This window comes from Malus sylvestris, chromosome 4 (genome assembly GCF_916048215.2).
Source record: "Malus sylvestris chromosome 4, drMalSylv7.2, whole genome shotgun sequence".
NCBI classification, from domain to species: domain Eukaryota; kingdom Viridiplantae; phylum Streptophyta; class Magnoliopsida; order Rosales; family Rosaceae; genus Malus; species Malus sylvestris.
In genome coordinates this window covers 20,575,910-20,599,291 of record NC_062263.1, presented here as the reverse complement: position 1 = coordinate 20,599,291, position 23,382 = coordinate 20,575,910, and the positions used below count along the sequence as shown (strand labels likewise).

Here is a 23,382-nt window from a genome sequence, read left to right as displayed (position 1 = left end):
AGGGAATCGAGGTGGTAAAATGGGTTGGGTTGTTGGACTAAAAGGCTGGGCTAAACTGGTTTTAGAAGACAAAAACGTTGGGCCAGACCATAGCCCGTTCAATCGACTACGAAGGCCCATTTCTCATCGGTCTGCTTTTTTGTTGACCTTTTTATACAAGGCCGAACCCTTCGTCCAAAAGGGCAAGATAGGCGTGAAATTTTATCTTAAACTGTTTCGAAACAGTTAGAATGGCTTCTTGATGGAGGAGAAGATTAAATGCTCATTTTGGGAGTGTTTTTTACACGACTGAAAATACTTTTAGGAAAAAAAATGGTTTTGGGTTATAAAGTACTTAAAGTGTTTTTCATGATTTACATGTATTTTTACTAAAGATTGATTTCAAAAATATTTTCACCGAAAACATTTTCAGTTATTTTAAAAGTACTTCCAAACGAGCTCTAAACTTTTAAGTCGACACTTTCAGACTTTCTCATGTTGATAGGCAGGAGTCCAATGAGTTGCGCATGAATTGGCACATTGTTATTTGAAACAGAGTGTTCAAACTTTGATGGAAGAGGAGTTCAGTTATTTCAAAAGTATTTCCAAACAAACTCTAAAATTTTAAGTCGACACTTTCGTCTTTCTCATGTCGATGCCCGTGCGTCCAATGAGTTGTGCATGAACTAGCACAAATTTCGTTATTCGAAACAGATTGTTCAAACTTGGACAGAGGAGGAGCGAATTGTTCAAACTTGGATAGAGGAGGAGCAAAGTTCTTTTCTCTAAGATACGATCGATGTAAGATATTTCTAATAACTGATATAACAGAAATGCCACTTGACATTATTCTAGTGGTTAAGTTTGTTAATATAGTTAGAAGGGTATTATTGTAATTGGGATATATGGCTATATAAGAGATGGTATAGCTATCATTTCTTTAAGTTCTTTTGTATACATTTTCTCCATTCTTAATCAATACAATCTTTCTGGTTTTTCTCTCTATCATCTTCATCTTCCTTTTACCAATTCTCTATCTTTTGCAATGTAGTTAATATGGTATCAGAGCCACCAAGGCTCATGCCATGAATCTTGGTGGTCGATTCCTCTTCTATTTTTTTTTTCTTCATTACTTTCTTTCGTTTCCGTGTATTTGATCGAAGAGGGAAGACTTGAGAGAATCGACGTTGGAGAGGAGAGATCGAAGGTCGTCGACGTCCTCTTCCAAAACGTAAACAGTGTCTTTGAGGCTGAGGCGGCTCTGCTCCTCAGCTTGGTGAGTCAGAACCTCGGTCAATTGGCGATCGGCAAGCTTCGTCGGCGAGGCAGCGCGAAGAGGATCTCCACCAGCCAATCGCCGAACTCCTTACTGACCTTCCGTTCGATGTGCCACCGAATATCTGGAATCTTCTTCTCCATCATCTGCTTGAGCATAGAATCGCTCCCTGCCCCTGCGATGCCATTCGATTTCGCTCAAGAACTGCAGTTTCAGATTTTGTCGTTCAGTTCATTCTGTATTTTCTGGGTAAATTTTTGTTTTGGGTTGTGATCAGAGATCGTCGGTGTTATGATATCTTGGTCTTTGGAATTGTGGCAAATTTTTCTTCATCTGAAGCTTGAATCTTGTTCCTTTGGGCCAAATTAGAAGTGGGAACTTCTTGATTCTTGAATTCGGGAAAGGAAAATTTTCTAGGGAAATGTCGGATTCCGGGAAAGGAAAAGCATCAGCTTCTAGGCAAGTGTTCGATTCCGTTGAAGGAAAGTATGATCGTTATGTTCCTGGGTTGAAAGAAAGTACGACGGCGGCGGCCTCTCTCAGGTGCCGATTCTGAATTCTGCAAGTATAAGATGGGTCCAGACCAACACTCTAGTTCGATTTAGCGAAATGAATTCTACATCGGTGCTTATAAGGATGGTTCTGTTTGGAGGACCAACAAGTTTATGGATATTTGCACAGGGCTGATGGTTGCGCTTGCTGATGGCAGCGACGAGCATTGCGGCTTGATAGCGTATGCTTTTTGAGAATTTTTCGAACTGTTTTTGCTTCTTGTGATATTTTAGTGGAATTGGCTGTGAAACAATTTGGGTATTGCAAAATTTTTTTTTGTGGATTGTTTGTTCAAGATTGCAACTCTTGGGAGCTATTCCGGTTCTGATTCTGTGCACTCCAACTAGTTGAAGAAATGGGTCAGTGAATTATGTGATCTCTGCTCTATTCTTTGGTACAGAAGAAAGATTAGACATGGGTGCAATCCTGGTGTTTGTCGAATTACCCAACTCAAAAGTTTCATGTGAAGGTTATATTTGGTTTCTTGGTTAATAGTATTAGTTTTCTTGTCAATTTAAAGAAGAAAGTGTCATTCTTTCTATGAATTTTGGAGTTTCATTCTCCTAAGTTGCCGTATGATTTGGAGTTTCATTCTCCTACGTTGCAGTATGATTTGTGTTCATGGAGTGTCAGTCTCCTTATTTGGTATTTTTAGTAGAAGTTTGAGACTTGTGTTGTGCTTTGGAGTGTCATTCTCTTTGGCTGATTTGGTTTGTTGGAGTGTCATTCTCCTTGGTTAATTTGGTTTCTTGGAGTGTCATTCTCCTTGGTAGATTTGGTCTGATTTCTTGGAGTGTCATTCTCCTTGGTAGATTTGGTTTCTTGGAGTGTCATTCTCCTTGGTAGATTTGGTTTTTTTTTGGAGTGTCATTCTCCTTGATAGATTTTGTATGGCTTCTTAGTTCACAGTCGAAAATTTGTTGGGTGTGTTAAGGATAAAGCTGGATTGTACTTGTGGTTTTCATCATGGCTTCACCAACGGCAACAGTTGTAGTCTTGTGTGATGATAATGGGGTGCGCAGAGGTTTTTGGTCAGCCGTTACATGGGGTGAGCAGAGGTTTTTGGTCAGCAATAACAAAGGTGTCAGTGGGTGCTTTCTTGTTTGCAGCAGGTTAATTCTTGAAGCACAGTTCAGTCTCAAATACTGGCTAGTTCAAACTTCACTTGGATATTCCAAGTTTAGTTTGAGGGGGAGTAATAACTGATATAACAGAAATGCCACATGACATTATTCTAGTGGTTAAGTTTGTTAATATAGTTAGAAGGGTATTATTGTAATTGGGATATATGGCTATATAAGAGATGGTATAGCTATCATTTCTTTAAGTTCTTTTGTATACATTTTCTCCATTTTTAATCAATACAATCTTTCTGGTTTTTCTCTCTATCATCTTCATCTTCCTTTTACCAATTCTCTATCTTTTGTAATGTAGTTAATAATTTCAACATTTGATTGAAAGGACAACCGTTCATGTACGATTCATATGAATCCGCATAAAATCACTAAAATTGAATAGAGTTGGATGCTAAAGAAGAAAGATTTTCGTGAAACGGGTCCACTTCACGTGACGTCTTAGATTAATAATATAAAGCTATATGTGAATTCATAATTTAAGAACACATACTGACACCATCTGTCACCATTGAATGAGACAGTTGTCGGTTGGTTTGGTTTCGTGACCTATAAAACATGGTTACTTCATTTGTCCTATTCTTCCCCTTTATTTTTATCAAATATTATCTTCCAAATGGTTGGTGATCAGTAAAATACCGATTCATACATGTTGCAATTTAAACCTCAGTTCAAAGAAAATAGGCAATTGTGGTTCGTCGGTGTATTTTATATATTATACAAGTTTTGTCCAATATATCTATTTTATATATATATACACACACTAGCCTTTTGCCACACGCGCGTGTGGTAATTGGCCTTTTTATATTTTTTAATTTAAATAATTAAGTTATATTTTTATTCAAAAAAAAAGGAAATTAAGCAAGGACATGAAACCACCCACTACTAACGTGGGAGTTTTTTTTTTCTATAATTTTAAAGTTTAAAATTAATTTATAATTAAAATGTGGTGAATTATTTAACTTCTTTGGTTCAATTGTTATTTTTGGAATTCTTAAAGGGCAATTTATGGTATTTTGAATGTTTCATCATTTTAGGATGCTCACTTTATATATATATATATATATATATATATATATATATTCTTATCTATCTATTCTATTCGAATAAGACCCTGTCAACTTTTTTCTCTATTTTTTTCAATTTTACCCTCATTTTTTAATACACAATAACAATATTGACATAAGGAGGGAAAAATAGTAATTTTGTATCTTTTGAGAAAATAACAATCATATCCACATTTTTCTTATTTTACCCTCACTTTTGATACACAATATTTACATAAAGAGGGCAAAATGGTAATTATGTAATATTAAGAAAAATATGCCCTTATTAAGAGATCCTATCATCATTGTCTCATACTTTTTTAAAAAAATTTAAAAACTAATCACACTCCTTAATCAAAAACAAAAAAGAAAATGAAATTGTTCACACACAAAGTGTGTGCTCATCTTCTAGTATCTCTATTAATTAATGAAACCCTCTTTGTCAACCAAAAGATGGTGAAAAGACTACTTAGTCTTCTGTTACATAAAAAAAATGATGGACATTAATGTAATTTCACATTCCAAATTTGACTGTTTTTTATTGAAACCTTACCTACAGGTGATTTTAAAATACCTCCAATATTTAAAAACAAAAACCAAAAACAAAAACCTCCCACTCCCCCCACGTTCTCTCTCTCCCCTCTCTTTCTCATTTTCTAAAAAAATGAGTTCATACACACAAAGTGTGTAAGCAAATGCTAGTATTCTATTAAGAGAAGAGGACTTGTCAACTTTTTGCCCCCTTTTCTTCCAATTTTGCCCTCACTTTTGAATACACAATGTTGACATGAGGAGGGCAAAATAGTAATTTTGTATATTTTGAATTTTTTCCTCTTTTTTCATATTTTTCTCTCACTTTTGATACACAATATTTACATAAGGAGGGCAAAATAGTAATTTTGTATCGAAATATTTACATAAGATAAAAAATATGCACTTACTAAGAGAAATTGTCCCACCATCATTTTTTCATACACATAAGTGAAAATCATGATGTTTTTTGGATAGTTTGAATGAATTAAAGCGGTTGCGCTTGAGGAGAACGTGGGAGGAGCTGGGTAGTTGAAGAGGCTTTAATTTTGTACATTTTGACAAAATGACAATCATAGTCCTATTTTTCCTATTTTACCCTCATTTTTTTAGAAAATAACAATCATATACCTATTTTTCCTATGACAAAATAGTAATTATGCAATATTAAGAAAAAATATGTACTTATTAAGAGAAATTGTTCACACACACAAAGTGTGTGCTCTATGTTAGTATGCTTATAAAGCAATGTTGTAAAAGACTCCCATAGCGCTGTTTAGGTCTACATAAGTGCTAGATGGTTGGCTAAGCCATAATTAATTTCTAGGGACTTAAAAAATAAGAAAGAGCATTTAGACATGCTTAGCCGTATGTCTAGACACCCATTTAAGTCGCAACTCTCACTTAAAAAAATAAATTACTTCCGTTTTTGTATTTTATTTTTTCAATAAATTGTAACAAGCTTTTTGGATGCACGTTCATTATATGATTGTTCTCCATATTTAAAATATGTTCTAGTATTTTAGATTTATATATTATTATATTTTGCAATTTATGTATTGTTAATACAATTATATATTTGTTTTAAGTATAAATAGACATTTATTATGTGTTATAAATAAATTTAATTACAATAAAAAGATCACCCAAGCCTCCGTGACACACCCCGACCCGGAAAGTTCCATTGGACTTCGAATCGAGTTGTGCTGGCCGACACCTGAAGGGTGATGAAGCCATAAAGTGTAGTGTAGTGGAAAAATAATGTGAATAAATTTAAACTTAAAAGTGCCTAAACAAAGGAGTGCCCAGATGAGCGGGATTGAACCCTTTTCACACGTGATGTTAGAGCATATGACAATATAATGAATAAGATGAGGGTTATACCACTGAAGGTAACCATCTCCTGAGATTTGCCAGAATCCTTGTAAATACGTAAGCACAACTACTAAACCTGGAAGGGCGAAAAACAAAGTTGAGTGGGTCAGCAAAACAACGTTTTGTAAAAACCTCATTTTTCGAATATATTAACCCCTTACCGTAAAACAAGTTTAGTTTCCTTAAAACATACCACGTAAATATGAAAAATAATACAACAACATTATAACAAAAAATATGCCAAGTCATGATATATAAATGCCACAGTAATAAAATCATGTGATAATCAGGTATAGCCAGGTGCTCATCCATCTAAGCTGACACACAAGTTTAAACAGATAATTTCTGACACGAACAGAACTGGGTGTAATCAATACGCTATAGTACTACAATCACGTGAAGACTGGTGCAGAAGCACGTCACATACAAGTCGGATTGCCTAATGCAATCTGCCCGACAGGACTGACACCTAACTTGGATCCAAAGCGAGCGAATGATGCGATGTGAACATACACGTGAAGGACTGGCCCTGGCCTTGGGGCGAGTACTAACACTGGTGCAGCAAGATGAGCATGTACATATATGTATGAATGTCATGACAGTAATATCTCAACCATATAGCAACATTTATCACATTCAATATCACAATAACGAATACTTAGCAATATAAGCGTAAAAGTGAAGTAACTACGCATTTAGGGAAACTATCAACATGTATAGGTATAAAATAAACTGCCTACTCACAGATACGTAGTCGAAACGAAGCCTCCGAGCCTTACTTGACCCCGCACGTCCTCGGGATACGTTTCCCCTAAATGTGAAATTACTAATTTAATTAGTTTATTAACACATATACAGAAACTTAAATAAAACCTCCATAGATTGCTCAAACATAAGGTTTGAATATACGAAAATGATCAGCTCGACATCACGGACCCACGCACGTCGACCACACGGCGGCCGGAGGCAGAATGCACCGCCACAAGTGGTTGCACATGCAGCCACGCGCTGCACGCGTTGATGACACTTAGGGGACCACACGCGCCTGCGAGTACATGCATACTAGCCTTCCTTGCGAGTTCCTGAAATTTTTGCAGATTTTGGACCAACTTCCCAAGCTCCTAATGAGCTCGATTCTCAACCAAAAACAATTATACAAAGGCCAAATTAAAGCTAGAAATGAGATGAATTGATCCATATTCACAGAAAGTGACCAAATGGCCAAGAATTTGGTTCAAGAATTTTGCCTGAAAGTGACCAAATGGCCACGGTCAAACATTTCCAGAATTTTGGGAATTTCTTCCCAACTTTTAGGGTTGTTTTCTAACTCGATAGTTAACCAAACTCAGTGATTCAAAAGCCATTTTGAAGTTAGGAATATAGAGAATAAGTCTATACCTATTAGGAGTCTAGTCGTGGTCAAGGTTGACTGGAAAAATGAGCTGAAAGTGACCAAATGGTCACGGTTCCTTTGCTAGAAAACTGAGCAGTCTCCCCCCTCGAGCTTTATGTGCTAAGATGTTCGTTCAAAACATGTACACGAGATCAGAATCAACTCATAGGAATGAAATGAAAGTTCTTAGGATTTCCTAAGGCTTACCTAAGCCGTGATGAAAATCGTTGAACCAAAACTCACCGAGTCGGACCTTCTGACTTGGACGTCCAAAACTCGGTCAACATGTGATCAAATGGTATGGTTGAGTTCGTGGAGTCAAGATGAACACAATGGTGTAGTTTGTTTGTCACGTTTGTGTGTTTTGGTGTGGATTTGAGAAGGTTGCAAAGAAGAGGAGAGAGCTCGGTGAGGGAGAGAGAGAAGAGAGAGAGTGTGATGTGAGGGTTGCTTTCTGATTGGTTGGGCAGAGAGAAAGAGAGGTGATTGATTGGGTGAAAGAAAATGGGAAGGATATTGATTGGTGGTGAGTAAAAAGGGGAAGACACGGGTTACATTAAAAGAAAAGAAGAGATATGGTTAGGTTTTTAGATTTTCTATAGTACAAAGAATGAAACATACCTGTAACAGTGTTTCTACACTGGTAGAAATTCTTGTACACTTGTAACAACGTGTACAATTTAAATGCAATAGCGAGAAATAAAATAAAAGCGATATAAGTACGTCCACGTCACTTGCCAATAAGGGCATAATAGTCATTCCACATAGTTGGAAATAAGTTACATAAATAATATAGGGACGGGTTGTCACACTCCAGCTAAATGACTAGGCGCTAGGCTGCCACCTTACTAGTGCGTAGCGCTTTTTAAAATTTTGTTAGAAAGTGCCTTTTTTTATTTGGTAAGTGTTAGCTTTGATTTATTGTGTTTTAAAAAAAAAACTGCTTATATTTTGTTGTGAGAACAAACAAATGTAAAATAAAATTGATGAGTGTTTGGTAAACACTTTTTAAAAGTGATTTAAAAAAAAATGTATGAGTGTTAGTTAAACTTTTATATAAAAATATATTGAATAACTAAAAATGGTATTAGATTTAATGTGAATAATTGCCAAGTAGAATAATGGAGAAGCAAAGATTGTAATTTTGTAAAATATTCCAGGTATACTTGCATTTGAAATTTTCATTAAATGAACACTGTTCACTATGCTTTGATAAATAAAAAAAAACACTTTTTGCTTCCGTTTTTCCATTGTCATAATCATAAACAACAGTTTTTTAATTTTTTTTTTGTTTTACGTTCCAAATTTTTTAATAACCTTTTTTTTTAAGACACTAAAACTTCAAACTAGCCCTAAAAATCGCTATGTTATGAGATAAAGTTTAGCAAGTGTTATAGAACATGTAAAAAAAAATTATATTTTGAAAATGATGAGGTTCAATTTTGAGAAAATAAACAGGTTCAATTTTGAAAATGAAACATTCAAAGCCTATCCGGGCATTGCCACCCTATCATTCACACGCTTTCACACCGGAAGCAGCTTTACAAATTGTATTAAGATCATGCTCCATACAAAATCCATAGATTAATAGTCAATCATGAACTTCTGCATGGAATCATTCAATCACTTGATTATTCACTATTATTTAATCCTCAGTGGGAAACCGCGAGTCATACAATCCATTTTTGACCTGGACAGCTGCAATCCTTCGACAACAGTTTTCATATCATCTTTCTGGGATTTGGATCCTCTCCTGAGCAGGAGATCAGGATCCTCGGGATCAAACAACATAGACCGTTGGACTTTGATCTAACGGGTACAAACAGAGGTTCCTCTAAAAGTTATAATAATTATAGCCGTTGCATTAAAATCCAACGACCCATGTTGTTTGATCCCGAGGATTTTGATCTCCTGCTCAGGAGAGGATCCAAATCCATCTTTCTGCTCCCATGAAATATGTAATTACAATAAACAATTTTCACATTCAAAATTTCATGGAGCAAACTTTTTTATGGGATTTTAGTTAGAATCGTTTCATTTTGATATTTAAAATTTAAAATCGATATTATTATTTTTTATTTAACAAAGATTTTTTACGGAAAGACAAAATAATTGATAGTTGATAAACTCAAAGACTAATTTTATAGATTTTAAACCTCAGAGATTAAGAGCTCGTTTGAATGTGCTTTTAAAATGACTGAAAACACTTTCGGTGAAAATGTTTTTGGAACCAATCCTTAGTAAAAATGCAAGTAAATTCTTGAAAAGCACTTAAAGTGTTTCCTGGAAGAAGCACATAACTAGTGCTTCTTGTAGAAAGCACTTTAAGTGCTTTTGGAACAAAAAAATATTTTCTCTAAAAGCGTTTTCAGTCATTTTAAAAACACATACAAACGAACCCTAAAGTGAAAAGTTATGTCAATTTTATTATTTGACTACGAAAAATAAAGATGAGTCTAAAGAGTTAAAAGTTATGATAAACAAGAGATTTTTCAATGTGATTGAACACGGAATGGTACACCACGTATCACTATACAAATAGTAGGATATGTGTGTTAAAATATTAATAACTAAAAAAAAAAATTAAACTTTCTACTACTTCTATAATAACACGTGATGTATCATTCGTATTCCCGTCACAATAAAAAAAAACAAACAATGTGTTGAAGGCAAAGAATTCGTAGGCGAAGACACGTATGGATGACACTGTCGGCCAAACGAAGCAGTTCAGTTTTAGGCCAGCAGATAAACGTTGACTAAAGCGGCCACGCTTCCCTGACTTTCTGTCTCTCCAAAACCTCCATTCTTTCTCTCTCATCATCTTCCTCTTCACATTCAACAACCTTCATCTCCCGAACCAATCATTCGATTCTTACAATGGCGGGGGAGCCACCGTCATCGGGGGCCCAAATGAAAGTGAACTCACGGCGGCACTACAACGTGGTCCACCCAGCAGACATCGAGACGCCGCCGCTTGCCTCCCCAGCTCCGGCCACGTCTCCGCCTGTGTACAGAGAGGTCAAGCATTTTAAGAAATGGGTTGTCTGGCTGATTCCTGTATTTGTTGCTGCCAACGTTGTTATGTTCATCATCACCATGTATGTCAACAACTGTCCCAAGAACTCCATCTCTTGCATTGCCACGTTCTTGGGGAGGTTCTCCTTCCAGCCTTTTAAGGAGAACCCACTTCTTGGACCGTCGTCATCGACGTGAGTTCTTAATTTCTGTTGTTAAATTTGAATAATTGTATTAGTTTGTCGCTTCGATTTTGCTTTTTAAGTTTTCATATTGGGAAGTATTATTGACACTCTCATTCTACACTCGTCACAACTCCTCACAAGTGTATTTTTCTTTCCAAATATAGAAAGTTTGGAGTGTAGAATGAGATTTTTGGAGTGTCAATAACAGTTCCCTTCATATTTTGTATAAACATGTTTATTCAAGTTTAGAACCTTATGTGGAATCATGGTGTTTGGAGCTTTGGAATTAGATTTCCATTTGGTGTTGTCTCACCTTTTAATCTCATTTGTGGCTGACCCTTTTTTAGCTGTTTATGTTATGAAAATTGTTGACTGAATTTTTTGACAAACAATAGGATAATTACACTAAATTCATCTAAACTCCGCCTATGTCTTACATGGCCGGTCCCAAGCCCGGATAAAGGAGGAGGGGGAGGGCGTCAGGTAGTCGACAGCCGGCACTCCATGATCACGTCGAATCCTTATGAACGTTGTTCTGTTTCTGTAAAAACATGTTTTACAAGTTTGGGGATTGATCTGAAATCATTTGGTGGGTGTTTGTATCAGAATTTTCGATCGGGGTGGACACTTTAGCTTCTTTTTTTTTTTTTTTTTGTTGCTGTAAAGGTTGTTAATTGAAAGATATTGTAAGTATGAACTGGTATTTTATTGGATTTTGGTTGGTTTAGGTTGCAAAAGATGGGGGCTTTGGATGTAAAGAAGGTGGTTGACAGACACCAGGGGTGGCTTCTAATCACTTGCAATTGGTTACATGCGGGCGTCTTCCATTTATTGGCTAATATGCTGAGCCTTTTAGTCATTGGATATCGGCTAGAGCAAGAGTTCGGCTTCGGTATGTATTCCAAATCAGTTTTGTTTATTTAATTTTGTGATTATAAGCATTTTCATTATTCAAGGACTGATGGTTCTTCTTTTACAATGCAACAAGTTATGCTTTCGGTTTAGTTAACTTCTTGTCTGTATACAAAGCTGTAGGTCATGCCCTTTGCATGATTCTTGTTTGTTTTCGTTGCAGTCCGGATTGGGTTGTTATATGTCATCTCTGGACTTGGTGGGAGTTTGTTGTCTTCGCTTTTCATCCAAACAAACATTTCAGTTGGTGCTTCTGGTGCACTTTTCGGGTTGCTGGGAGCCATGCTTTCTGAACTTATCACTAATTGGACATTATATGCTAGTAAGGTAATTGTTGAACTACTTTAAAGGAGCTTCATACTTCAGAAAACAAAAAAGTTGGTGACATTCAGGATCCCGTATCTAAGTCATTATTCTTGTTCAGTTTGGAGCACTTTTCACCCTCCTGATCATCATAGCAATCAATTTGGCAGTGGGAATACTCCCACACGTTGACAACTTTGCTCATATTGGAGGATTCCTCTCGGGATTTTTTCTTGGGTTTGTGTTTCTTATCCGCCCCCAGTTCGGATGGGTTAACCAAAGATATGCTGCTCCCGGTCCAGGATATGCCTCATCTCAAACAAAATCGAAGTTCAAGACCTATCAGTGCATTATGTGGGTCCTCTCTGTGATAGTTTTAATTGTTGGGTAAGCCAATTTGTTTCTGTGCTTCTATACACTTCTGGTTTCCATTTTAGGCTGCTGTAGTACTTGTAGTAAAAGTATAAATCAAAGACTACAACAAAAACAAAGCCTTATCCCACCAAGTAGGGTATATGAATCCTACAATGCCATTGCGCTCGGTTTTGCGTCATGTCTTACGTTAGCTCCAAGTACTCCAAGTCTTTTTATAGAGTCTCTTTCTAAGTCTTGCTACCCCTTTTGCTCCGACTCTATCTCATAATCGCATCTTCTAACTAGGAGCATCTGTAGGTCTTCGGTTTACATGTCCAAATCACCTTAAATGATTTTCTCTCATCGTATCTTCAATTGCAGCCACTCATTTTTGTTCTTGCTTTTCTTCTTTGTTGTATGTTCTCCTTCTATTAGGTCATGTCAAAATTGGTACAAAAGGGATATCATATATAGCAAACTTAGGTAGTTTGGATTTACGCCTGGCTAGGAAATTTTTGTAATTTGCTAGGATTCATATAGCCGACCCCACTTAGTGGGAAAAGGCTTTGTTGTTGTTGTTGTTGTTGTTGTTGTTGGAAATTTAGTAATCAATTACGTAACATAAATTTATAATGTAAACAGATTTTTGCTGATATGACAGGTTTACAGTTGGCCTGGTTATGCTTCTTCGGGGAGTTGATGCCAATAAACATTGTTCTTGGTGTCATTATTTATCTTGTGTCCCTACTTCAAGATGGAGCTGCAACACGGAGCCTGCATACTGCACGGTACTTAACACTCTACGCCTGCTCCACCTTCTGCATATTATATAAAGCGCGCAATCAATTTTTACAATTCAAACCATTTTTCTAAAATTGGATCAACTTTTTTTCTGGGTAAAAAGGTCTTGACCATCGATGTACTGAAAATATTGTCATCTGAGTTTACTTAAAACTAGGTTGTGTAAATTTTTAGAAAAAAAGAGTAAGGGAATTGAGGAAAGATAGTAGCGGTTGATAGTCTCGAATCTCAATACCCATGAAGACATACCATGAAAACAGAAGATTACCTTCAATTGATAACACATCTTGTTAAAGTTATTAATAGGCGCTAATTGCCCAAGTCCGTGTGTGTCAGACGCAATTGGTCATTAGAAAGAGTCAGTTTATATCTAGTCTTGTCCTCTATGCAATAATGTTTTGAGGCAATGTACGTATAGCACTAGTGAGCAAAAACGGTCTTTCCAATACTGATCTCGTGATAACTGCATCGATCTGACTCGTGTGTGCTATGATCTCACTGCAGACAAACCAGATGGGTGATCAAATCTACTTAACATGCTCGAGCAATGGTAAGAACGGCACGTATGCGATTCCAAATGCAAGCAGTTCTCAGATCCAGGGGTTATGTTCTCAGCTTTGCAGTTGATTTTTGCAGCCGAGAGGTTCCATGAGTTGCTCAGATGTATAAATTTACTGTCACGGATTTCTGTTTTTTCGGTCTGATACCTTTGTTTTTTTATGTATTCATATATCTGTGTAACCTTTACTCTTGATCTTTAACATCAATACGATTGATTTGTTCTTTTTTTATACAACATGGATCCAGCAGCAAGTGAATGCATGCGAAAATATGCCTTTACATTGTCAATTTGTCATTGCTCCTTCATGGTTGAGGTTTTTTTCTTGTAAGTTTACCAACCGACCATGTTTACACAAAAATTTACTTAAGCGGTAAATTACATCTCACCCCTCTCAAAGTTTTTGAGCAATTGCAAACTCCTATCTCATATATTTTTAACACTTAAATGCTATTTACAAACTTACGATTTCAATCAATCTGTTTATTTGACCATTAAATAATAACATGACAATGGTTAACCTCACATTTATGTTAACGTGGAAAAGAATGTTAATGATGAATAATATATAAAAACATAAAACTTGGAAGTAACTCAAAACATTTTTAACTTGTATTAGCACTACAGTCTTGTGATATCTTTTTACACTTGTCAGTAAAAATCTTCGGTTAGACTCTTATAAATTGCGAGTTCAATTTAAGTTTTTTTTACTTTCCATTGTTTTATTTCAATAATTACAGCTCATGTATTACTTATCCAACTCCGTACCATAATCCCATTATTAAAAAAAAATTATATTCAACTTTCTTGCATGCTTTTTCTATAATTGTACCACAAAACTAAAAGACGAAATAGTTACTAAACGGGCGCACTTCTACATAATATTGAGTGTGAGAACTTAATATTATTTGGGTGTGACAGAACTCAAACAGAAGGGCGGGTGTAAGAACAAACATTTGGCAGTAGCAAGTGATATCCCATTTCATCAACAGAAGCAGAGCAAACCAAAAACTCGCTCGCATTTCCCCAAACCTTTCATCCGCCATGGCGGTTCGAGCCGTCGGAAGCTCCACAGTCTTCCGCTCCGCCTCCTCTTCCGCTTCCTCCCCCACTCTCCTTTCCTTCCGCTGCTGCCCTTGCCGTTTCACTACTCTCCAATTCCGCCGATTCTCCAAATTAGGCATTCGTTTCCCGATATTTCGGTCCGGTAAGCTAGCTTCCGGCCATGGCGGCGTTCAAAGAACCTCCGTTCACAGCCTCGTCAATAGCGTCATGGAAGAGCTCGGCGCCCTGCGCAGACGGAGGCTAGTTCGCGCTGCCGCCAAGTAACTTCTCCCTCTCCCTCACAAAATTATCACATTTCTTTTCATTTTCTTTTCATTATCCTTGATTATGAACTTAGAGGACTTAGACCTCGTTTGGTATAGAGAACTGGATTGGATTGGATATGTGAAGGGAATAAATGTGGGGAAATTCGAGGTACGAGATGGATTAATGGAGAAGAAAACTTATTCATTGTAGGATAAGAAGGGAGAACATTCATGTCTAATCCCAGTCTAATCCCCTCGAAATGACCTCCGGTAAACCTTTTCCGGTTATCAATTCCAGTCCAATCCAATCCCATCCAATCCTAGAGCCAAACGAAACTTAATGTAATTATGTGATGTTTGGTTAAATAGAAAGAAAAAGGCTTAACTTTAATGACAGTATGATATTTACTATTGTGTAGGGTGGAGCTGACAAGTAGTGGAGGGATTGTAGAAGATAAACTTGTGAGCTGGACACTGCAGCAAGGTCTGCTACTGGAGTTCAAGAAGGATGCAGAGAGAGTGTTGCTGGCCGTTGCGCAGAAACCCGATGGCAAGAAGAACTGGATGGTGTCCGATCAGGTTCTACTAGAAACACAAAACAACTAATGCGGCATATTAATAGGTTGCTAGGTGTTGGAAAACTCACTGTTCTTTGTTCTTAGCCTTAATAAACGCAAAGGTTGTAACTTGTTTGTTTTGCTGGTATTCTGAAATTTGTGTTTTGATTGTTGTACTTATGTCAGAATGGTGTTACATCGTCAATTAAACCACAACAAATTTCCTATATTGTTCCCGGTGTTGAGAACTTTGACCGCACAGAGATATCAGACTTTATTCAGAAAGCTCAAGATAACTTGGTTGGTGAATTGGTTCTTGCCCAAAAGTAGTTGTGGATAAGAATGTTTACGTTTTCTTGTTAGCTGGTTTTGTGTTTTTTGGTGAAGGATTTTTGTTGGTCTGGTGCAGGATCCAGCACTACTTGAATTCGCTTGGGTTGAGCTCCTTGAAAAGAATAAGCGGGTGACGGCAGAAGAATTAGCCGAGGTACTGTACATTCCAGTTAAAGTTTTTATGTACTACTGCTCCTTCAATGACACTAGCTCATCCACACAGATGATATTTGGTACCGTGGAACCTCTTGAATGCTACTGTGCTCATTTGTTGCTTTCAGAAGATGAAGTATACTTCACTGTGCTGGAGACAAAAGGTTCTCGCTCTATATATGGTCCTCGACCTGCTTCGCAGGTACATTATACGTTGGTTCAACATCTTTGTTCAAGAAAATGGTTCATGTGGGTCCAGATTCCTATTAGATATGTTTCCTTGGCTTGGACATGTCTAACTTTATGGTTCCTCATGTTACATGTGTTTCAAGAAAGAGTGATTCTAGTAAGATGTATGCTTGAATGAGTGATATTGTCATTTGTATGTCACTCTATCTTCATAATTTTGTACTAGATGGTGAAGACATTTTATTAGAACTTAATTGTTGTAGTCTGTTGGTGCAGATTACCCAGGTGATTTATAATTTAATAATGTCCATGCTGAAGTTGATCTTCTTAGGATGGTTTCAGCATACTGGCAAATACTAATCTTGCCACTCAACTAAAAAATATTCTTTTGTTTCATGTTTTGGCATCTTGACATATAGGGGGAGCTTCATAAGAGGGATCCTGCTTCATTGTTCATGGAGTGGGATAGGTTAGTGCCCTTGCATTGACCTTTTCGTGGCCATGCATTGACCGTGTAGTGATTTTTTAGAGTTCAGTGCTTTTGTCTTGGTTTCGGCCTGACAATATAAGGGTGCTATGATATATTTCAAAAAGAAAAAAAACAGCTATTCTTGACATCCGTTAGAAGTGAATGCAAGATTATTGGATTGAGTTATCTGTGATAGCCTTCATCTTGATTGCTTGTTTGCTTTTCTATCTGTTAGAAGTGAATGCAAGATTATTGGGTTGAGTAATCTGTGATAGCCTTCATCTTGATTACTTGTTTGCTTTTCCAATAATCTTAACATGAAAGTCATTTTGTTTGAGGAACTAGGTTGAGGAACTTCTGTGTAGGAAGCTCGCAAAGGAGGCTGCTGAGAAAGAACTGCAGGAGTTTAAACAATTACTGAAATCTTCCAAGGCAATGCCTTTAGATGCTAAACCTCCCAAATCTTCTTGGTTGGTAGAAGAGAAAACCAGACACAAAATTGAGTCTCTTGAAGCTTATGCTATTGATGCTTGCACAATTGATGACCAAAGGAAAACAGCTGGAACAGTAAGTCTGACTTAAACGACACTGTTTTAGTTGTTGTGATAGGTACTTACTTCTAAGCTCTGTAAATGTATGGGTTTCCAAGAGAAAAGTTACCCTCATATGATAATTCAGGAGCAAAAGATCTTGAATGATGTTCTACCCTAATTTTCTATGTCATAATACATGATGCTTTGTTCCTGATCTATATCTTCTTGTATATACATTTTTGTCAGATCCTAAGAACAATGGGGATGGTCAAAACAGCCTCATCAGCTTTGAATCTCCTCATAGACATTGGCTATTTTCCTGTACATGTGAATCTTGAGCTGTTGAAATTGAACATCCGTACTGATCATTCAGATGAAGTTATATCATCTGCAGAGCGTCTTTTGTCAGGTTCCTCTGATTCAGATGAGGTTAGCCTGTTTCTTTTTTCAGTGTAGTAATACTCATGGGGGAATCTTATTCAGTATACAATTTTCAGATCACGTACTTAATGCTATGTGGAATCATTTTGTGTGTGTGAAAATAATTAGTTAAATAATTAGACAATAATTCTGTAAATGTTCTTTCTGTAGATTGAAAGGCGAGATCTCACTCACTTGAAGGTCTATGCTATTGATGTGGATGAGGCTGATGAGGTATGTTTTGCACATGCCTAATAATGATATCATTCTCTGCTGTCAAAAAAGTAAATTTTGCCACGTCAAAGTTTGACCTCTCTTGTGAAATTTTTTGTTGTAATATGTTAGCTCGATGATGCCCTGAGTGCAATGAGGCTACAAGATGGACGCATTAAAATATGGATTCATGTTGCAGATGCAACTAGGTTTCTTCAACCTGGGAGCATAGTAGACAGGTAGCTCTTGACACTACAAAACAAAATGGATAAATGTTTGTGTTTCACTCATTTTTTATTAGTTATAATGTATAGGGAGGCAATGAGAAGAGGAACTTCTGTATTCTTGCCCACTGCTACTTATCCTATGTTCCCAGAGAAACTTGCCATGGAGGGAATGAGTTTGCAACAAGGAGAGATTTGCAATGCAGTTACTGTATCTGTGGTGCTGCACTCCGATGGAAGGTAAAACTTTTTTGTTTGTATTTGCCCCTCTCTTTGAGATCTTATCCCAATTGATTCTGTATTTTATTTTAATGGAGTTACATGGACGGCTTGGGGATTGTTACTTCATACTTGGATATGTGTTTGAAGGTGGTGGTTAGATGCATTTTGAATTTGAATGAATCCGTATTCTACTGACAGTGGAATGAGTAAATCATTCTGTTGTCAGTAGGATAATTCCAAAATCCACATTATGTACGTCTCACCTGGATGTGTGTATTATGACCTTAGTTTTATGCCACTACCATATTTATGTCTCTTACGCCAAAATGAATGGCAACCTGTGTGTTGACTTATGTCTGGTACTGCATAGGAGTTTAAGACATCCAACTTAACCTAGGAGTCTTCGATTACCAACTATATACTTAGATTCTTAGAATGTTCCCACCTTTGTGATATTTACACTGAAAGATTATATAATCATTCGGAACAATTTGGGTGGATGTTCCTTTAAAGCATCATAGCTTTCGCTAATTTGAAGGGTAGTTTTCTTTTTGCAAACTAAATTTTACTAATGAACTAACTCTACCTTCTTTGGGGTTTGGCAGTATTGCAGAATATTCAGTGGACAACTCAATTATTAAACCAACATACATGTTGACATATGAGAGTGCATCTGAGCTTCTTCATTTGAACCTGCAAGAAGAGGCTGAACTGAAAATCCTGTCTGAGGCTGCAACTCTCCGGTCAATATGGCGTCGAGAACAGGTTGAACTTAAAGAACCAGAGCCAATTTAATTCTGAACCTTTGCAGTGTGATTTAAAGTTCCAATAGACATTTTTGGTGTCTCATGATCCTCATAATCATGGTTGTACTATTCATAATAACATGGACCCTATAGAGATTCTACTATAAATATTAAGCATATGCAAAATCGTTAAGATCAAAATTATTGGGAACAAATGGAAAAAAAAAAAAATCTAAAACTCATTTCGAACAGTTTCATTGATAAAACAAACATGCATTTACATTTGTTAAAAGGACAATATTGGTTTAAGATCTCCGCAAGGATGGTTTTGTAGTAATGATATATATATCAGTAACTCTCCAATTCTTCTGACAATAACCATGTGCATTTCTCAGGGTGCAATTGACACAGCCACATTGGAAGCACGCATCAAAGTGGTTAATCCAGAGGATCCACAGCCTGTGATTAATTTGTATGTAGAAAACCAGGCAGACCCTGCAATGCGACTTGTCACTGAGATGATGGTGCTCTGCGGAGAAGTTATAGCCACATTTGGTTCTAGAAATAACATTCCTTTACCCTACAGAGGACAACCCCAATCCAACATCGACACCTCTGTATTTGCAGATCTTCCAGAAGGACCTGTTAGAAGCTCTGCTCTTGTTAAACTAATGCGTGCTGCTGAAATTGATTTCAGAAAACCTATACGCCATGGAATTTTAGGACTTCCGGGTTATGTTCAGTTTACATCTCCTATCCGTAGATATATGGATCTACTAGCTCACTATCAGGTGAGTTTCTTTCATATAAGTATAGTTCTTAATAATCTACAATGTAAAATGTGGACCTTGCCCTTTTTGGGTCTGCTATCAACAAAATCATAGTGTTTTTGATCTCCTGTCTGCCTTTTGCAAGCAGACAAAAATATGATCATGAATGAATGGCTTTCAGTTAAGTGTCACTGCTATGTCGAGTCTACTGTTCAAAACAGATGAGGAAAGAGGGTTGTTTTAAAAAAGAAAATGAAAAACCAGATGTATGAAGGTAATCCAAACATATTGCTGTCTATGTTTCCTCTGTGCGATAGTATTTGCATGCAGAATAAAAATGCAGGTATTTTATGTATATACCCTTTTTAAACCGTCTTTAGCAATATTCTTCTCACAGGGAATTTAATCTGGAAGAAAATTGGTGCTTCACCATATCTTTTGAACAGTTCTATAAGGGTCGTCCTAGTTGCACACATTTATTTACCTTACTAATTAAATCTTTTAAATTCGACAAAGCCAAGGTCAGAGAATTTAAGGTGGCAGGGCCAAGTGTTATGATTTCTTCATGTTTTGTAAATTTTTGTTTTTATACCGCATTCAGCCAAATTGTTGAGATAATATCGTTAAGCATTGATGAACGGATTTGTTATGTAGGTGAAAGCATTTCTTGCAGGGGAATCTCTTCCTTTCTCAGCTGGTCAGTTAGAAGGGATGGCATCTGTTGTGAACATGAATGTAAGAGTAGCAAGGAGGCTCTTCAGCAGCAGTCTTCGGTACTGGATATTAGAATATCTGAGAAGGCAGCCAAAAGAAAAAAAGTATCGTGCGCTGATTCTTAGATTCATTAAGGATCGGATTGCGGCCATATTGTTAGTTGAGGTATCATCCCCTTGCATCTTTTAATTGTAAATGTAGATATTCGTGTCATGCGTTCTTTGTAGTTTGGAACTTCTTGTATTGTATTGCGTCTGAATAATTTAGTTATACAGTTTTATGATGAGTAAAGCTACACTTAACCACCTAGTTGTACCATCATTTGTAGCATCTCTCTAATAGAGATAGGGCCTGCCAACGCATGTGGGTCCCATCTCTATTAGAGAGATGGTATAAATGATGGTACACTAGGTGGTAAGAGTAGCATTTTTGTTTTATGATATTATTATAACGACTTTTGTGGAATTATAGTATACGCAGATCGAGTGTGGACATATACGTCAATTGTATCCAACTTGAAATTTTGCAGGTGGGACTTCAATCTTCCGTGTGGGTGTCCGTGGGAGCTCAAATTGGAGATGAAGTTCTTGTTCGGGTAGAAGAAGCTCATCCACGCGATGATGTGCTTTTACTTAAAGAGGTTGTCATTTGAGGGATAAATATGGATTCGTTTCACCGGATTTTGTCATCAGAGACAGTCGCTGATATGACAATGATCTCTATGGGTAAGCGATGTTCTCTTGTTACACCAGCTGTGAGGAATTATTGTAAGCATCGCCACCTGCAGCAGTTGATGCCCGAGCATTATTCTTGTCAAACCCTCCAGGAAAACCGTCAAATATGATGAACAGGAATTCGCTGCAAGACCTTAGCTCTGCATGTGGCCCGTACTCCATGTTTTTCTGTGGGCTATTGGCATCCAATTTCTTGGGCTATATTGCTCAATACATGGCCAAAATGGCAGGTCAGCATTGGACGCGGGGGTTACCATTTCCTAGCAAGTTTTGTGTATTTCCCGCATCGAATTTTGATTGATTTTAGAAGCAAGCATTTGTATATCATCTGTTCAATTCAAAACTAGCAGAAATTTGGGAAATAGTATATGAATCAGAAAATTTGAAGATGTCAGGACAGACAATGGTGTAAATTTGCATAGCTGAAGTTTTGAGAAAACTCGAGATACTATGGGATCCTTGAAATAATGAATGTCGAAAAAGTGGTGCATTTGTAAATATTATCAGTAAAAGATGTTAGTTTTCCGTTCTCAGTCGACCTTCAATGTTTGTGGAATGGTGGTGGTTTGTCAATTTGCACAAGGTTGTAGAAAAATGGATCCGATTGTTTCATTTTGATACTTGCTATTACCTATTTTTTCAATAGAGCGATAGCATTCAGTGTATTAAATAGTTAGTTGTTTAGGAAAAGGTAATCAGTGGGAATCGAACCAGAGCTAGAATGCATATACATGAATGTTTTTCACTACTGCGGTAAAGTACCATTTGCCATACTTGATATTACTTGTTTATTGTTATTTCCATTTTTTTTCTATGCCTCTGCAATGCCAATTATATTTTGCCACCCATTTAAAGATATGCTTCTAAAATACGCAGAATTAGAAATGTTAGTGTTGTCTACGGAGGTTTATGTAGGGAGGATAACAAACTTAGGTACGAGTGTCTCGCCATGTATCCGCATGAATCTCTTACTAAGGCATGACTCCTTTTATATTCGTATTTTGGTCTCGTCCGATTTTGTCCAATTCCACTTGAAGCAGTCCTACTAGACATTACTTAAATCAGACAACCCTACCGATAATTTATTTTGAGAAGATGTCAATAGCTACATTGTAAAAATATGAAGTACTTGGTGCAGAACCGTACACAATGTTGTTATAAAATTTCTATAATTGACCTCACTTAATGAGATAAGATTTGATGTGTTTGTTGTCGTCTATAGCTGCATCGTGCATGTTAGCTTTTACAGTCAATCAAGTGAGAGGATAAAATTAGACCTGGCAGTTTCTGACACGACACGAAAATGACACGAAAATAACGGGTTTCGTGTTAACACGATAACTTATTGGGTCATTATCGGGTGACCCGTTTAGATAATTTTAAAGTTTAATTACAAAAAGAATTATTATAAAATACAATATATACAATATATCTATATATATATAAAGCGAGCACCCTCAAATGGTGAAACATTCAAAATACCATAAATTGTCCTTTAAGAATTTCATAAATTACAATTGAACCAAAATAAGCTAAAGTATTTAACCATATTTTTACTTTGAATGAATTTAATATTTAAAATTATAGGAAAAAAAAAAAACAAAAACAAAACCTCACACATTAGTGGGTGATTTCAAATCATTAATTCATTTCTTTTTTAATTTTTTTAAATATGTAAATTAATTATTTAAATAAAAAAATATAAAAATGTCAATTGCCACATGTGTATGGCAAGAGGCTAGTTCTATATTAAATATATAGTTTTGTATTATTATTCTATATAAGTTTAAAAAAAAAGTTTTTGTCATTATTTATTTTTATTATGAGAGTTCCTTATTTTCATTACTAGGATAAATTTTACTTAATATGTTGTTGTCCAAAATTAAAATAAACTAATATAGTATTTGTATAGGCAAGAACTAAGAAGACATATATACACATATGAAAAATGTGAAAGAATATATAAACACTCGTGATTCATCATTATTCCTCCACGAGTAGATAATAGTTACACTTGTATTATCATTTAGATTGTTAAAATCCTCCAATCCTTCGTGAATAATGTTTTTTATTTGAGGGAAAAATTAATAATAATTATTGTAGAAGTGTAAAAAATGTAAAAAAATATACAATCACTCATAGTGACAAACTTTACAACTTTCATGAAGGGGTCAGCTTTGAAATCCAACACTATAATTCATAAACCTTAAATTTATATTTAACCGTCGATTTCCATTTACGCTTTTATCTTCTTACTGAATTTCATTTTTTGAATTTTCTTTTTTTTTAAAACATGATCATCTAGCGGATGTAAGAAGATGAACGGTTCAGATCTTTGATATAACATTTTGATATTTATGGTTAACTGAAATATGAGTCGAT

At 36.2% G+C, this 23,382-nt stretch overlaps 2 protein-coding genes and 1 long non-coding RNA gene across 4 annotated transcripts; 2 read left to right on the top strand and 1 right to left on the bottom strand.

The window, feature by feature from the left end:
- Window positions 1-4,131: 4,131 nt before the first annotated feature.
- LOC126617606 (uncharacterized) lies at window positions 4,132-6,735 on the bottom strand. Its single transcript, XR_007621421.1, has 2 exons — window positions 5,901-6,735; window positions 4,132-5,733 (listed from the first exon to the last, which is right to left on the bottom strand). It is a non-coding gene; the product is annotated as an uncharacterized LOC126617606 (long non-coding RNA).
- Window positions 6,736-10,005: 3,270 nt separating this feature from the next.
- Window positions 10,006-13,650, top strand: LOC126617603 (RHOMBOID-like protein 1). The gene is made up of 6 exons (XM_050285622.1): window positions 10,006-10,493; window positions 11,213-11,376; window positions 11,560-11,723; window positions 11,821-12,086; window positions 12,715-12,841; window positions 13,359-13,650. The coding sequence occupies exons 1-6, from the start codon at window positions 10,162-10,164 to the stop codon at window positions 13,479-13,481; spliced, it is 1,176 nt and encodes a 391-aa protein (XP_050141579.1). The 5' UTR covers window positions 10,006-10,161; the 3' UTR covers window positions 13,482-13,650.
- Window positions 13,651-14,329: 679 nt separating this feature from the next.
- Window positions 14,330-21,533, top strand: LOC126617599 (ribonuclease II, chloroplastic/mitochondrial-like). 2 transcript variants are annotated; one of them, XM_050285618.1, is made up of 14 exons: window positions 14,330-14,738; window positions 15,161-15,302; window positions 15,467-15,580; window positions 15,690-15,767; window positions 15,837-15,968; window positions 16,770-16,991; window positions 17,204-17,386; window positions 17,549-17,611; window positions 17,723-17,829; window positions 17,905-18,054; window positions 18,642-18,801; window positions 19,178-19,573; window positions 20,207-20,431; window positions 20,796-21,533. In XM_050285618.1, the coding sequence occupies exons 1-14, from the start codon at window positions 14,458-14,460 to the stop codon at window positions 20,916-20,918; spliced, it is 2,376 nt and encodes a 791-aa protein (XP_050141575.1). In that variant the 5' UTR covers window positions 14,330-14,457; the 3' UTR covers window positions 20,919-21,533. The 2 variants fall into 2 exon arrangements, with proteins under 2 accessions (XP_050141575.1, XP_050141574.1); XM_050285617.1 differs by having other exon boundaries at window positions 15,143-15,302.
- The last annotated feature ends 1,849 nt before the right edge of the window (window positions 21,534-23,382 follow it).